Consider the following 14,995-nt stretch of genomic DNA (forward strand, 5'->3'; position numbering starts at 1 on the left):
GGCCTGGATGTATGCGTATCCGCTGCCCGTCCCTGAATCAAAAGTCGGCACTAAAACTCAGACGAAGAGAGATGGGAGGCTGGCGAAGAAGGATGTTGAGCGGGGGGGGGAATTGAGGTGCACTCATTTTCTGCAGTGAGTCTGTGGCTGCGCGTCGTGTCATTTGTTCCGTTCGCTTTGCCTTTCCGCACCACCCGGTGATGCATGTCTGTCAGTGTCAAGCTGATATTAAGATTAATATTTCTACAGGGTCTCGCGATGGCTCCTTCTCAAGGTTCCCTGCACTGCACCTTCCCCCGGAAAATACTAAGGGAAAAAAAAAAAAAGACACCAGCCTCTTTTTTTAGCGAGAGGCATTATCCGTAGCTGTCTCAAAGAAGGAAGGCGCCATCGGTTGCCGGGGTGGATGATCATCTTGAGGTCCGAGCGCGTGGCTCTGCGAGAATGTAAACAGAGGGGCAGAACAACGGGGCGGTGATCCGGTGCCTGCCGTCGGTATAGGGGAGCACTCGTACCCGTGGACCTCACTATGAGGTGGACGAATATTCATGGATACGTATAGATACTCACAGAGTTGCATCTTGCGTCACTGCTCGACTGGTTCTATAAGCATAAAATCATTATTGTTTGCTAAGCTCCTCCCTATGCCCTAGGTATCATCTATCATACGCTACATGCGACACAATGCCATGCAAGCAACTTGTGCCAGGAGTCATGACCTAGTTTCCTCTTCGCGGCTCTAGAATCTGTCCTACCTTCCTTAGCACAACGGCGCCTAGGTTGAGGGTGGCTAGCACTGCTGACAGTTTTCACAGTCCGAAGTATCGCCTCCTTAAGGTAGTATCGGAGTGCATTGCTCTCGTCAGTCGTCTATTCGGTGCTTGCATCATTTGCGCTCGTAGTAATCGTCTTGCTGCTGGCGCCGGTCTTCCTGGACACCGCCTTCGGTGCCAGCCTCGCCATGGACGTGCTGTTGAGTGCCCCAGAAATGCTCGCGCTCCTTGAGCAGAGCGTCCGCCCATTCCTTGGTCTCGGGCAACGTGAACTTGGTCGCGACGTAGGCGAATTCGCCCAAGTCAAGTTTACCCTGGCCACGCTTCTCATACTCCATCATCTGGAGAAGCAGCTCCATCTTGTCCAGATCGTGCACGTAATGGCTGTTGAGGGTCTGGGAGTCCTCGTACTCTTGCCAGATCTCGCGAATCTCGGCACCTGGAATGCCGCCGTAGACACTGCCGAGCAGGTTCTTGGTAATGTAATCCATCGTCTCCGCCTCACGTCTGTTCTTCTCGGGCTTCGCAACCCCATCGACGGGCGTGATGTCTCCAACCAGAGACTCGGCCATATCGTGTATCAGGCACATTTTCATGCATCGCGCGAGATCGAGACGGGGCGCAAGGGTGGGCGGGGCGAGCATCGACAAGAGGGACATGCGGTACATGTGGTCGGCGATGGATTCTCCTCTATAAAGGCCCTTGTATTAGCGCATTACGACATCTATGTATCCGTACCTTGCAACAACGTGCAAAGTAGGGTACAGTACTAACCTTGCGATACCGAAGCGGCGCCAGCCCTCTCGCTTTGTGGTCTTGAGGCGCTCAATCAGATGGAAGTAAGGGAGCGGTGAGCCGGCCTCTGCGGGTCCTGTGGTGCCTGGAGAAATTTCCAGAGCCTTCTCGACGGTCCATGTTCCTTGGACTTTGGGGGTTTCGACGTGGCCCAAGTCTGCGCAAAAGATCAGCAAAGGAGGGCAAGAAGACAGTCGCGAAGACTGAGTAGACCTACTCTTGATATCCACCTCGCCATTGGCGCTGGAAGCACTGTTGGTGCCGTTGGGACCTGCGGAAGACATGATCGTAGAGTCGCTTGTATTCGTGGATGGATCGTTACAACACGTCTATTCCTGTTTCGCGGAGAGAAAGAAATGCGACAGAGCAGCCTTCTCGTGGAGCGGGGCAAAATACGCAGAGTGGAGGGAGAGAGTTGGTGGACGAAGAAGCAAGGCAATTATCGCGGGGTCCGTTGCTGGCGCTAAAGTGACGGATTCAGCCCAATGCAAGATCACTGGTCGCTGGTGTGAGAGAACAAGAAGCGACGAGGAAAGAGGCTGGAGGAACAGGCCTGATTGATATCAGAAATCGGAATGCGAATGTCAGGTTGGGAAAGCACGACTGAGGAACTGAAGAAAAAAAACAAACGGCTATGGTAGAAAGGGGTCATTCCGTTCCTGCCTGTGTTTGTCTTTCAACCTCCAAGTAAGGGTCATCCCAGCTTGATGTCACCACCGTCACAGGTAACTGCGACTGCAAGCAGCTGGCCGCCTGGCTTATCGGCTTTTTGCATTCACGACAGACGGCAGGCGGCCCCGACCGAAAGAGAGCCAACCTGCCTGCCCTGCAAATTCCATGAAGCTCGGCCCCACTCACATTCTACAACCATTCAGCGGCCCGCCATTTGCGATCCTTTCCGGTGACCTTACAAACTTCCATGGTCCACAGCAGATGGATACTTAATGCATAGAACCGGCGCTTCGCCGTTGGAGATATCAGTTCTGCAAAAAGGGTGGACAGCCGACATCGTTGTTAAAGCTCGACTTAACTACCTCTTGTAGCTTAGCCACTGAGCCACGAAGACATCTACAAATCATAGTCCGGAATCTCAACAGTACTGTTTCCTTCCAACGCCTCCTTGATTGCTTGGCAAACAATCAGTGCAGCAAGACCTGCCTGTGGCGAGCAGCTGGGTGATTCTTTGCCTTGGATCACACGGCAGAAATGCGCAAGCTGCAGTTCAAACGGGATTCCACCTTCTACCGCCAGCTTCTCTTTCGCCATCTCGGAATGCCACGACTTATTGGTGCTCTTGTACGACCATATCGACAAGTCAGGCACGCTAAGTGTTCCCTCGGAGCCAAATATTTGGTAAAAGTTCTGTCCCGTCTTGGGAATCAGAGGATTCTCACCCGTCCCCGCCTCAAAATTGTAGGGCGATGGGACGTTGTCTGAGATGAGGAACGTCCCGACAGCACCTGATTTGAATCGAAGTGTGAGGGCCGCACCTTCTTCGGCTTCATGACCTCGCTGCGACGTAGTCTTTTCCGCATGGGCTCTGGTGATTGGCCCCAAAAGATGATGGAGTAGGTCGATTTCGTGGATTGCATTGATCAAGATGACTCCTCCGTCTTTTCCCTGCCTCCATTCGGTAGGGACCTCGAAGTAATCGCCCGGCTTGTAGGTGGTCCAAAGCCCGTTGATGGCTATGATCTTGCCTAGAGCTCCAGAATCGAGTACCTTTTTGGTACTGATGATGTAGGGATTGAATCGTCGATGATGCCCTACGAGTGTCTTGACTTCAGTGGTTTGGAGATGACTCAGTAGCTCGGTGCCACTCGGGATATCGGAGCTGATGGGCTTCTCCACGAGCACATGGACCCCTCCCGAGGAAAGCTGCTTCGAAACGGCGACATGTGTGTGGTTCGGGGTACAAACAATTGCGGCTTGAGGCACATGTTCCGATTGCAAAAGGTCGCCAACAGAGGTGTAATGTGTTACGTTCAACTCAGCTGCCAGTTGAGCTCCAGCTGGCGCGGGATCGACCACGGCGACAAGATCCGCCTCGGAGCTTTGGACGACCGTTCTGGCATGTCTTGGGCCAATCAGACCCGTGCCGATAATCGCAAAGGAGATTCTGTCTTGGTGGCTCGTCATATTCGGATAATTGATGATTGGTAAATACTTGATGGATATTCTACTCAAAAGTAATGAAACACGCACGATGAGAGTAAAATTTGGCAAGGTCCAGAACTTGGGTAATGATTTGAGTCAGAATTCTCTCAGGCACAGGACGCAGGAGCCTTGATCCACCTTACTCGTGGACTGCAATGGAGCAAACCTCAGCTTTCTATATATCAGAATCCCGCGACATTGAATAACCGGCTTCAAGTCAAAGCGGAACTGCATTTACCCTGCACCATGCAAGAGTCCAGCTGAATCTCCGACAGCTGGCGTGCGGCAAAGATATCATACGTGCGCGCTGGGAACAATTTTGGGCCTGACTGACACGGTAATCGGCTTGGCCCCATCCCCCGCATAGCCAAGTGTTGGTTGGCTGAACCCCGCATTCCCCGGCCTATCGCGGGGAAGGACTCTTGACAGAGCCGAAATCGGTCTTGTTGAGATCGAAATCTACCTGGACTTGTTTACTTAATTGATATTTCGTTTATCACGATGAAAGCCGGCGACTCTAGCATTTAAACGACTGTGCCCTTTTCTTTGGGCTCATTATATCTACCGTTCCCGCAAGTTTTCACACCTGGCTTAATTCCGTGTTTGCAGGCGAGGATGGAGATGATAGGCTTGGTATCTCTTTTCAACTCGCATTATGAAGCGTAAAAGATGATATCCAGAGGATTTGGACTTTACGAATTGGTGATTTAGAAGTAGACTGACTGCCGTAAGTAGTCTGAGAAGAGCAGAAGGGAAATTTGTTCGATCGGAGGCCTTGTAAATACTAGGTAAGAGCATCGACTTGAGAAAGGGTATTGCCTTGTACCTTAGTACCATTGTGGGTGGAGAAGTGGTAAGATGCGGTATCAACGGGAAGCGCTCCAACGGGAACAGATCACCCGGCCTGCATGTCATGAGATCAGCAGTAATATTTCGTGGGTGACCGAACGCTCTGGGAAGACCTTGACATGGGAGTCTCTATGATAAACTTCTCTAGGATTTCAACACAAAGCGCATCCCAGAATGCGCCTATATTCTCCCTCCCAAAGTCCTCCGATCTCCTTGAATGGTTCAGTTCGATAACATCCGAAGTTGTTAGACAAGGTTTAATCCGACGCCTTGTGCCTTTGACTGACATTGCCAAGCTTGCCAGGCTTGCTCTGGGGGAAGCAAGTGAGACTGGACAATTGAAGTCTGTCTCAATAAAGCTCACTGTACACTAATACTACCCTATGCCTCCATTAACCTCATCGAGAAGGGATCCAACCAGAAAGGTTGTGTATTCAAAGTGAAGGATTACGCACCTAACTAACAGCATCCACAAATGTGAGGGGAAATTGTGGATCTCTGCTCTGAGTGGCCTTGTTTACGACACAACGGACGAGGGGTTCACTCTCCCGATGGGACGAAGGATTGCTGTAACCTGTTGCTCGGGCTTTTAAGATGCACTCGTCGCAAGTCGCATCTGAATGAGGGGCGAGCAAAGCGCCGAGAAAGAGCGGTATAAGAAGATGGCTACAGTCTCCCGAAAATAAGGTCCGCGTCGCAGTCGACCGTTGTCCAAGGAATCCACTGGCTCAAAGCCCCGAATTTTCTTCCAGATATGCGGCTTCTTGTCGCTCTCCTCGGGGCATCGCTGCTCTCACTTTCCGTGATTGCCGACTCAGGCAAGGACAGTGGCCAAAGCCCCAAGTTCTACAACTCAGCGCGTCATGCAGCCGCTGATCCTTATGTCTTTTATGACTCCGAGAAGGGCCAGTACTACGCGTATTCCACCGAGGGGGCCGATGAAGGATATCACTTTGCTATCTACATTAGCCCAGACCTTTCAACATGGCGCAAACATCCAGGAGGCGTCTTGAAAGCTTGTTACGACGATCAGACGAAACGAATAGATGGTGGTCAAGCTTGCTGGGCCCGGGACTGGTTCTGGGCCCCTGAAACCTACTACAACGAGAGAACCGGATGGTATTTTTTCATTTTCGCTGGCCGTTTACGGGAAGATCTGGCCAAAGATCACTTCCGATATTCCAAATTTGAGGAGCCCTCCAAGCTAGGAATCGCCGTCTCCCGCTCGCCTACAGGTCCTTTTAACGAGATCCGGTCAGAACCAATTGGCTACTATCCCTATGATCCGGATTATCACGACATCAATCTGGTCATGGATGATCAGCAAATGCTGCCACCAGAAAGTCTGGCCCAGGGAGAAGTTGCGCCAAAGGGCACGTACATACCTACTATTGATCCCAACATTTTCTTTGACAATGACGGCCGAATTTACTTATACACTTCACGAAATGCCTACCGAAATTGGAATTGGGACAGTACACTGAGTAAATATATCGAAGAATCCAACATTATCGTGGTTGAACTAGACCGGAAATGGTGGGATGATCCGTTTGCACAAACGATGCCAGAGATCGCGCCGTCTCAAATCAATCTACACGCAGACGATGCTACTGGAGTACCATCAAACATCACCTCCTACAACGGCACCGGCGAGATCGGAAATCCTCCTCGCAAAGACGGCTGGAAGACGGTCATTTCCTACGGCGCCGATCCGCAAGACTGGGAGAATTTCCACGTGGATGACTATGTCAAGTTCAATGGCACGAAGAAGAATCGCCGCTGGTCGGAAGGGAGCACGATCATCACAAGAAAAGACACTAGCGGCAAGTCGATATACTTGCTGACCTATAGCGCCAACAATTATGAAGCTTCCAATTACGGCGTCGGGTTTGCGACGGCAGAATCACCTCTGGGACCATTCAAGAAATCGTCGAAAAACCCTGTTCTCTCTCAAGCTCCCGATGGAGACTTGCCTATCTATTCAACGGGCCATGGGAGTATTGTTGCGTCACCTCCACCCAATAACAGAGTCAAGTTTAGCGCGCAAGAGGTCACAAGAAAAAGTCTGGATGGTACAGAGCTGTTCTATGTACACCATGCACGAAACGACACCACAAGAGATCGCTCCATCTACACCACACGCATGGAACTCAACGATTCTGCGATATTTTTTGGCTCTGATGATGCAATTAGCATGGGACTGACACCGCTTGACCAATCTCTACCTGAAAACACTTACCCAATCAAGTTTCAAGTCAGTTGCTCCGGTGATCGAAACTCTGGTGCCCGGTTCGACGTTCGTGTCATATCGAAAGCTGGCGCTCCCTTTGACCTCATGGAGGGAACAAATAGGGTGGTTTCTCTTCCTGGTGCCATTGAAGCAACCTCCATCGAGTCTGCTAAGAGGCGAGACGGTGGATACATTCTAAACTTCAACGGCACATCAGTGAGGGAGCTAGCATATCAACGATTAAGTGTCGACAAAAACTGGGTAACAGTTGAAAGCAAGGATATCAGATGTAAAACAACAAAGCGTCGTTTCCTGACGCAATTATGAAGGCGATTTCACAGGAATCGGAGACCAGGATTTATCGAGCAGTAGCTTAGAGATTGCCTGATCTTGTGGGTAAGGTAGCGCCTTCACGTCTTGAAGCACGACGTTCCTCAAACAAGGCAGAAGACGGTCGATTTGTTTTCAACTATAAAATGCACTGTAGATAAACATGGTCATATTTGACTTATTTCACTCTCAAATCATGTCAAGTTCGACGCCAAGCATTGATCCAAATCTTCCTAGAACAGGAGTGACATCTCTAAGTCCAGGACAAGAAGTAGTTTGTTCTCGTGCCACGGATGTCATAGCCAGCCAAAGGAGAGTTTCGCAAAATAATGTAGATAACTATGTGATCTAAGGTACAGGCATTCGGTAGCCTCATGCAGCAGCATATTGGATGGTAAAGGCTGTACATAGTACTGGTGTTGTGGTGTCTCGTCATGACCTAAGTGAGGGCAGGAGATGAAATCTCGATTCAAAGACTTTGGGTAACTTTGGTCTTAAAGAATGACTTTAAAGCCTCGGACAGACGAGTGACTGTTATTTCACCAGTCTTTGGGCACGGCATCGATGTACAGGCTGACAGGACCCTGGCTGGTGCAGACGGTGGATCCCAAAGGACCCGCGTGGCAGTAGGTGGGTACGTCCCGGTAGCCAGAGGCACCGCTTCTGAAGTTGAAGTTAGTGGATGTTCTCGAAGATGGAATGAACAATGGTAGCTTACGCAACTCCCCAGCGGTGATAAATGCGAACACCCCAGGCGTCGAAGATCCCTTTCACAAGGGCAAAGCTGTATTTGCTACTGCCACAAGAATACTTTTCTGCAAGGACGACGTCCCCAGTGACTCCACAGTACAGGTTATCGGCATCGTGGGCGGTGATGTGGAGCCCAACGCTGTCTACTGCTCCGTCAGGCTGGTGTCGGGCAGAGAAGTCAAGAATCAAGACATCCTCCACCAATGAAGGATTGGACTGGGGAGCAGGAGCAGCCATAGCTGCCGGTCCAAGAGCGATGAGTGTAAGAGTTGTGAACCGCATTGCGCCCTGGCCCCACGTTAGTGACTTTAGCGGGAGAAAGTGTGATTCAATTTAGCATGGCACCCACAGAGATTTGAATGAATTGTTGGCAGTTCTGGATGCAATGAATGCCGATGATGGAAGCTCAAAAGTCGAGTTGAACATAGAGGAAGTCGTATCCTTAAATATTCTCAAATGCATCAAAAGCCGGTATGCTCAGAGAAGGCGGACATCCCAAAATAGAGACCCTAAGCTGGAGTGACCAGCCAAGCGGTGAAAGACATGTAGACTGCGGGCCTTGGTTTACGAGATGTTGCATTCAGCGGCCTCGAAGCCGACAAGCGCTGGAAACCGTAGCATCACAAGACCGACGATCGTGTATATGCGCACCAAGGAATAATGCAAGAAGCGGACTTCCATTGTGATGTGGCGCCTCGTATTGGGTTTTCCGCCACACTTACATATGTGTTAATAGTATAAGCCCCCGGGGTGCCTGAAGTTCTCAGTAATAACTACTAGCCAGACCGGATGCCGTATATTAGCTTGGTACTGGCATACCGCGTTGACCGATCTGTAGCTGCAACTTCAGACTTGAGAATCCAGTCGGAGGTTATTACTCTACTGTCACGAGCTATGGCACGCAGCAATGGGCATATGAAGTGGGTTAAAGTGGCTTGAAGTAACCCATCTAGAATGAGCACATGAGAGCTGTCTATATACTAAGTGAGTGTGATATCCACGTGAGAAAGCACGTGGAAAGGTGCTTGACAAGTGCTGATACCATTCGTGTTTCGTGACATCTACCTATGAAGTTACGACGTATTACTAGACAAGCTAAAAGACAGCAGTTGACAAGAAATGTCATGCTTACACGTTTGTATGGCATGTAATATTAAGATTTCAGCGACAGAGTATTCCGAGTACGAACCCAAATCCACTGTTCCGGGCTTAGTCTGGTTGCATCAATTGGATCACGAGCCGCTGTTGCTTACTCAGGACCACATCGACGAAACGTAGCTTGCACCATGAACTCTTGCATACTTGTTATTGAGTCTTATTGATGGAGTCTGGCATTGATTCGAGATGGAATTCTTGCATAAATGATAATCACTCATTTTACCTGACCTCCTGACTTGCATCGATGTGACGTGGCATCGTTTAGGCAGGAGGACGCTTTCTTCCTGGTGATCTGATTCTTTATGCCAAGCAGAGCTCCTCAGCTCGCTTACTGATCACATAAGTGCGCCAACCCCATAGAAACCAAGTCCGAGGCTTATATAGGGCACCGGTTCCTACTGAATGCGTTCATGTGTTGTTGACTCTACGACGAACTCAGTTGACGTTTACAGTCCTATGAATCTACCAAGTATGCATCCTGCGAAGGAGTAGATGTTCATTCGATGCACTTGCATATACTCGGAGTTCGAAGCCCGGGCCCTTCAGAGAATTGAAGGTCATCTGGCAGACGCCCTTTCTAAGATTTCATGTATCGCGCCTAGTTGCAATGGTTCTCTAGCTTCGTAATCCTTCTTGGTCGCTTGATCGTTTTTAGGTTGAAGAGCCATTTCCTAGCTGGAACAGACTTTTCCACCAGTGTTGCGAGTCACCATTATTCTGCCGTCATGACAGCGCTACTTTGATCATAGGGCATCACAGATAATCCATAACTTTGTTTCCGTAGTATGACTTATGTCTGGTGGTGACGATAACAATCGGTCATGAATGTTGTAATGGTGAACTTGCGAAGGGCGGATGGAGTGTAACTTATCGGGCAATCTGAGATAACACAAACTTGGACGTATCCCTCACAGGGATCGAGTCTTACTGATACCACGTAGACTTCTATGACATGTGGCAACTGGCATTAAGGTTGCGAGAGGATGACTCCTATGTCGGGCACACTTGCCGCTTTTCATAGTACGTTATCTGTATCTAGGGTACCTTTAGACTTGCCTGTGGGGTTCGGGTTCTCCTGCCCAGCTGGATGCGTCTGCCACTTCTGGCCCACTTAACTAATGTGCCTGCCTGTCCCAAAGAGGAGTGTTAGAAGTGAATGAGCATAACGCTCTTTTCGACATCTAGGGTACTCTCGCATCGGCTTCTCTTGCACTTGTTCATCCACGCCTGAATCTCACAGGTACTTTCTGGCTGATCAGTAGAGCTATTACATATGATACGTGCTAATGTTTCACCCGAAAAATACAATGAGTCCAGTTATCTGTGAATCCGACACAGCCACCCCTGTACTGGTAATCGACTCGGCTTCACTTGACGAAATGGATAGCAATGATCACAAGACTTAGCTGCCGTCTCACTATATAACAGTCTATGACGACGCAGTAGATAATGTCTCAAGATTCATCATCTAATAGAACATACTCCTTTGGCCACATACTTCGTTGAGACCAAGGTTTAAATCAACCCGACAATATTAACATCGAATTATATTCTCACGGCTAGCTAATACTACCCGACATGGAAGATAAAGGCGCCACACTCGACATGTCTCTGTTCTTTGGAACAGAGGAGCAAAAAAGGCAATTCTGCAATGAGCTACTTCGTTTGCTCAAATCGCGAGGCGGCGTCAAGATTCAGAATCATAGCATACCAGCAGAGGACATCCACCAACTGTTCGAGATGGTAAGTTTGAAACAGAAGGAACCGATTGAGATGAAAGCTGATCGCAACAACAGAGTCGAAAATTCTTTGCTTTGCCACTGGAGGAGAAAATGAAAGCCAAGCACCCGCCTCAAGCCAATCCGAACCGAGGATACAGCTATGTCGGTCAAGAGAATGTCGCAAACATTAGTGGATACGAGAAAGGACTAGGGCCAGGCAGAACTCGCGATATCAAGGTACTACATGCTGCGAAAAGGATGGACCCAGGGCCCGATTGACTAACACGACTAGGAAACTCTGGACATGGGCAGCTCGCACGACGACCTTGTGGACAATCTTTGGGTCCCTGAAGAGAGCATTCCTGGCTTCCGAAACTTCATGGAATCCTTCTACGAAAAAGCCTACAAAACCGAAATCCAGCTCCTTTCTGCTCTCGCGATTGCTCTTGGGGTATCGGAAGACTATCTAAGGACACTTCATAACCGGGCGGAGAACGAGTTTCGTCTTCTTCATTACCCGGCGATTCCTGCCACGGAGCTCGCGGACGGTACAGCTACACGTATTGCTGAGCACACCGACTTTGGAACCATCACCATGCTTTTCCAAGATTCTGTTGGAGGCCTTCAAGTGGAGGATCAGAATCAGCCTGGAGTCTTCCGAAGCGTGGAATCCTTAGCGCCCACCGACATCATCCTCAACATCGGCGACTCTTTACAACGCTTGACCAATGACACTTTCCGTGCGGCTTGCCATCGTGTCACATACCCTCCTGCGATTAAGGCTGGCGACAACGTTGAGATTCCTGAGCGGTACTCTATTGCGTATTTCGTGAAGCCAAATCGCCATGCGTCTTTGCTTCCGATGAAGGAGTTTGTCACAGAAGCTACCCCGTGCCACTACGATGATGTGACTTCATGGGAATGGAACAACCGAAGGATTGCTAAGCTGTTTGGGTAGGGCATAGTTCACAGAACGAAGTCTGAATGGGAGACCATCGGCTCTTTCCTGGATACAAAGTAAGGCTGGTGGTGGTATTATAATAGAGGTCTTGGATGTATGGAGCTGATTGCAAGCAACGACAGTTTCCGGGGTTACTTTCCGATTTAGTCCAGCGCCAGTAGTAGACTTGAAACGATTGAAATGGGGATTGGCAATTAGGTACTCTGAGGTGTGAACACACGGTTAATTGTATGAATGAACCTTACCCTAAAGCAGCTGCACGAGTCCGCCCCGAGTCCCCTAATCATGGGGGAATAATTACAGTAGTTCACAAAAGTTTAAAATGTACAACTTTTCTTGTCTCACTTCGCCGGGGTAACAGACGGTGTACCTGGCTACTGGCCAGACGTGCAGCACCTATCGCTAACAGTTCCCGCGGAGACCTGCCAATAACAGTTGCAATACAGACCTAACTAGCCCTGTGGGACCAAGATAAAACATATTGAACACATACCCATATTCGCATTTCTTACCCAGACAATGCTTTTCCAAAGCCAATGCGGAGACGATCTTTATACATTGCCGAGTCATATATGCCGGACCATTTTGCCAAAGAACGTGTTATCTATTGTCCTCTATGAAGGTCTTTGTTTCCACGCACTGCTTCCACCGGTATCCTCCGAGTCCCTTACCTCAAGCCTGTAGGGCATTGACTGTATTATGCACACGTCGAGATCCAGAGGAGCACATTCTTTTGAAGGATGTAAGACGTGCAGGAAACGTCACCTGAAATGTGACCAGACTACACCCAGGTGTAGGCGATGTTGCCTCTCAGGCTTAGAATGCGATTTCAAAGCGGCTCTTCGTTGGGTCGTAGTGGCCGGCCCGGACGACTGTAGCACGTCCGTTCCTCCCACAAACGACGCTTCACAGTATTCTCGGCGTCACTTGTACTCTGGTGAGTCCGAGATCCTTGATTTGTGATCGTATGGCTGAATATGCAATGTTCCAGAAGAATTGAGAGAAGTGATGAGCACTTCTCTCATTGCAAATCTGCCCTCGACTGTCACCGAAGCTCTTTGCAGGATCGAGGACATGACCAAATCAGCGGAAATCAACAAGGACATGATTCTCACTGTTGGGCCATTCGGTGTCTTCAATGGAGCGTATGCAGCTGAAGACGGGAAGCCAAAGGTCGAGCAAGGTGCGAAGCCGAATATCGCAGTGGCCGAGAAATGCACTACCGACGATCCCCCCATTATCTCGTTTTCGGAAGGCACTGTCTCACCCTTCACCGAATGCAATCCTATGCGAGGCAACAATGACGCCGCTACCGATATCTCGGGCTATTCCGGACCTAACGAGAACGACTTCACGATGTCTAACGCCCTCGATGAGCTGTTCTCGGACTCTCTAGATTTCCTTCAATGGGGGGACTTGTTCACCTGGGATATCGAAGTGAACAATTCTCCCCAGCCAAGCTATTCCATGGACTGTGTTTCAATGACCAATCAACCAGTATGCGATATGCTAGACGGCTGGACACTCTGTGAAACGACGATCAATTCGCAGACAAAGGACACCCGAGAGTCCGACAGCATACAACCTGGCGCCATATTACAGCCACAAGAAGATCTAGTCGTGGATGCTCCGCTTCTACTCAGGCACTTCTATGACGAAGTGATCAATCAGATGGGCTCACTGCCGATTAACGAGAAGTCCGCTTGGAGAATCTTGAACTTTCCTTCTGCTATCGTAACACTCAGTCAGCTTACTATCCTTGGACTTTCCATTAATGATATACGACACGCCAACCTATCAAACCTCTATGCCATCATTGCGGTATCCGCATTTCATTTATCACTCAACTCAGATAACTTTCCAGAGCTAGCTAAGCCGGAGCGGTACTGGATGTCTCTTTCTAAGAGGACATATGAATGTGCCAAGTCCCAATTAAAGCTTAGCTTCGAGGAAGAATCTGCTACTCCTACCAAAGCCAAATACAAGGAACAACTAATGGCCGCCGCAGCCATTCTTGCAACCGCTGTAGGTACTTCACAAATTCCACATGATTCTGGCATTCTGCTAACTCCGAAACAGCTATTGTCTGGTAACGAACAAGACACATGTCGCTATCTCCTAGAAATGGAGAGGTTGATACGTGTTCGCGGATTGCGAAAGTCAAAGTTATCACGTCGAGCGCGACTGTTGCATAATATTTACGCCTGGATGAGGATAGTCTCGGAAAGCACTAAGACATTCCATGACGAAGCACCAATACTCGACTCAAAGAGCATTAATGAGGTCTGGGTTACTGCTCATGACCAGGCTCAGCTCGGAACAGCATCATCTAGACCAGCCATCCCCAGCTCAGAGTCGCTGAGAAAAGGCTACCCAGAAATTACTCTTGATAACTTTCTTCACTTGGAACCTTTCCAACTTCATCCTGACCACACTTCCGGTAGGCCCATCAACGTTGATGTGCCCCTTACTAACAAAGACATACATCTGGCGAGTTCGATACAGGACCAAGAAGACATGTATATGCAGATCTACGGCGTGCCTGAAACTTGGCTGAGGCTTGTATCTCAGATCACGCGACTCGCCAACGTCATGGATCATCTTGCGCCAAAGGAAAGCCAGCCTGACGCCATAAAAATGGCAGCACTGCAGCCAAAGGCATCTTATCTCGAGGAAGCTGTCTGTGCTTTCAGAGCAAGATACGACAGTCAGCATGAACAGGATCTGGCTGACGAGAAGCCCCATGTGCACATGGTGCGGGCATTAAGCCCAGCCCTGATGATATTTTTTTATCGAAGGATTCGAAAGATTAATCCCATGCTGCTCCAGGAAAGCGTCGATGAAGTGATGGAAGCTTTGCAAGCGTTCGATGAAGCGCTGAGCCGGAACAAGTTGCTAGGGCCAGGCACAGCTTGGCCAGCTTTCATTGCAGGCGCAGAAGCGACGAAACCAGAGAAACGGGAGCAGTTTAGTTCTTGGCTATTGAAAGCCCATGCTAAGTCTGGATGGAAAGGTTACTGCGTGTCGAGGGAAGTTTTGCGTGAGGTTTGGAGAAATCAGGATGCTGATTATAACACGTCAAGACGCTCAACGTGGGTAGATGTTTGCAGGGCGAACCGTCGCTGGCCACTACTATGTTGAGACACATGCAAAGGATGGCTGCGATAGAATGATAAGCAGCAAGCTGGGTTCATGTCCATTTGTATGTGGGGATTAGTCAAGGCAAACGCGAGTCTCGAGGCATGTGCAAGCCTTCGAATGATGTTACGTT

The 14,995-nt window shown here is 49.4% G+C and overlaps 7 protein-coding genes across 7 annotated transcripts; 3 read left to right on the forward strand and 4 right to left on the reverse strand.

The window, feature by feature from the left end:
• Positions 1-288: 288 nt before the first annotated feature.
• Positions 289-611, reverse strand: BDP55DRAFT_679436 (uncharacterized protein). The gene has a single exon (XM_060576051.1). The coding sequence runs from the start codon at positions 578-580 to the stop codon at positions 344-346; it is 237 nt and encodes a 78-aa protein (XP_060424347.1). The 5' UTR covers positions 581-611; the 3' UTR covers positions 289-343.
• Positions 612-886: 275 nt separating this feature from the next.
• Positions 887-1,852, reverse strand: BDP55DRAFT_733216 (HD domain-containing protein; the record flags this gene model as incomplete). Its single annotated transcript, XM_060580055.1, has 3 exons — positions 887-1,463; positions 1,548-1,725; positions 1,786-1,852. 3 exons carry the CDS (start codon positions 1,850-1,852, stop codon positions 887-889), a joined length of 822 nt encoding a protein of 273 aa, XP_060424348.1.
• A 784-nt stretch (positions 1,853-2,636) lies between these two features.
• BDP55DRAFT_562819 (uncharacterized protein) lies at positions 2,637-3,707 on the reverse strand (the record flags this gene model as incomplete). Its single annotated transcript, XM_060570183.1, has 1 exon — positions 2,637-3,707. The coding sequence occupies one exon, from the start codon at positions 3,705-3,707 to the stop codon at positions 2,637-2,639; it is 1,071 nt and encodes a 356-aa protein (XP_060424349.1).
• Positions 3,708-5,112: 1,405 nt separating this feature from the next.
• On the forward strand, positions 5,113-7,436 carry BDP55DRAFT_679441 (beta-xylosidase). Its single transcript, XM_060576052.1, has one exon. The coding sequence runs from the start codon at positions 5,329-5,331 to the stop codon at positions 7,129-7,131; it is 1,803 nt and encodes a 600-aa protein (XP_060424350.1). The 5' UTR covers positions 5,113-5,328; the 3' UTR covers positions 7,132-7,436.
• Positions 7,437-7,673: 237 nt separating this feature from the next.
• Positions 7,674-8,262, reverse strand: BDP55DRAFT_719824 (uncharacterized protein; the record flags this gene model as incomplete). Its single annotated transcript, XM_060578451.1, has 2 exons — positions 7,853-8,262; positions 7,674-7,797 (listed from the first exon to the last, which is right to left on the reverse strand). The coding sequence occupies exons 1-2, from the start codon at positions 8,164-8,166 to the stop codon at positions 7,674-7,676; spliced, it is 438 nt and encodes a 145-aa protein (XP_060424351.1). The 5' UTR covers positions 8,167-8,262.
• A 2,376-nt stretch (positions 8,263-10,638) lies between these two features.
• Positions 10,639-11,780, forward strand: BDP55DRAFT_592109 (uncharacterized protein). The gene is made up of 3 exons (XM_060570938.1): positions 10,639-10,785; positions 10,839-11,000; positions 11,056-11,780. Exons 1-3 carry the CDS (start codon positions 10,648-10,650, stop codon positions 11,719-11,721), a joined length of 966 nt encoding a protein of 321 aa, XP_060424352.1. The 5' UTR covers positions 10,639-10,647; the 3' UTR covers positions 11,722-11,780.
• Positions 11,781-12,423: 643 nt separating this feature from the next.
• On the forward strand, positions 12,424-14,995 carry BDP55DRAFT_707554 (fungal-specific transcription factor domain-containing protein; the record flags this gene model as incomplete). The annotated part of the gene is made up of 3 exons (XM_060578079.1): positions 12,424-12,661; positions 12,716-13,749; positions 13,804-14,995. The coding sequence occupies 3 exons, from the start codon at positions 12,424-12,426 to the stop codon at positions 14,863-14,865; spliced, it is 2,334 nt and encodes a 777-aa protein (XP_060424353.1). The 3' UTR covers positions 14,866-14,995.

The sequence above is a fragment of the Colletotrichum godetiae genome (genome assembly GCF_030913485.1).
Source record: "Colletotrichum godetiae strain CBS 193.32 chromosome Unknown BDP55scaffold_59, whole genome shotgun sequence".
Lineage (NCBI taxonomy): Eukaryota > Fungi > Ascomycota > Sordariomycetes > Glomerellales > Glomerellaceae > Colletotrichum > Colletotrichum godetiae.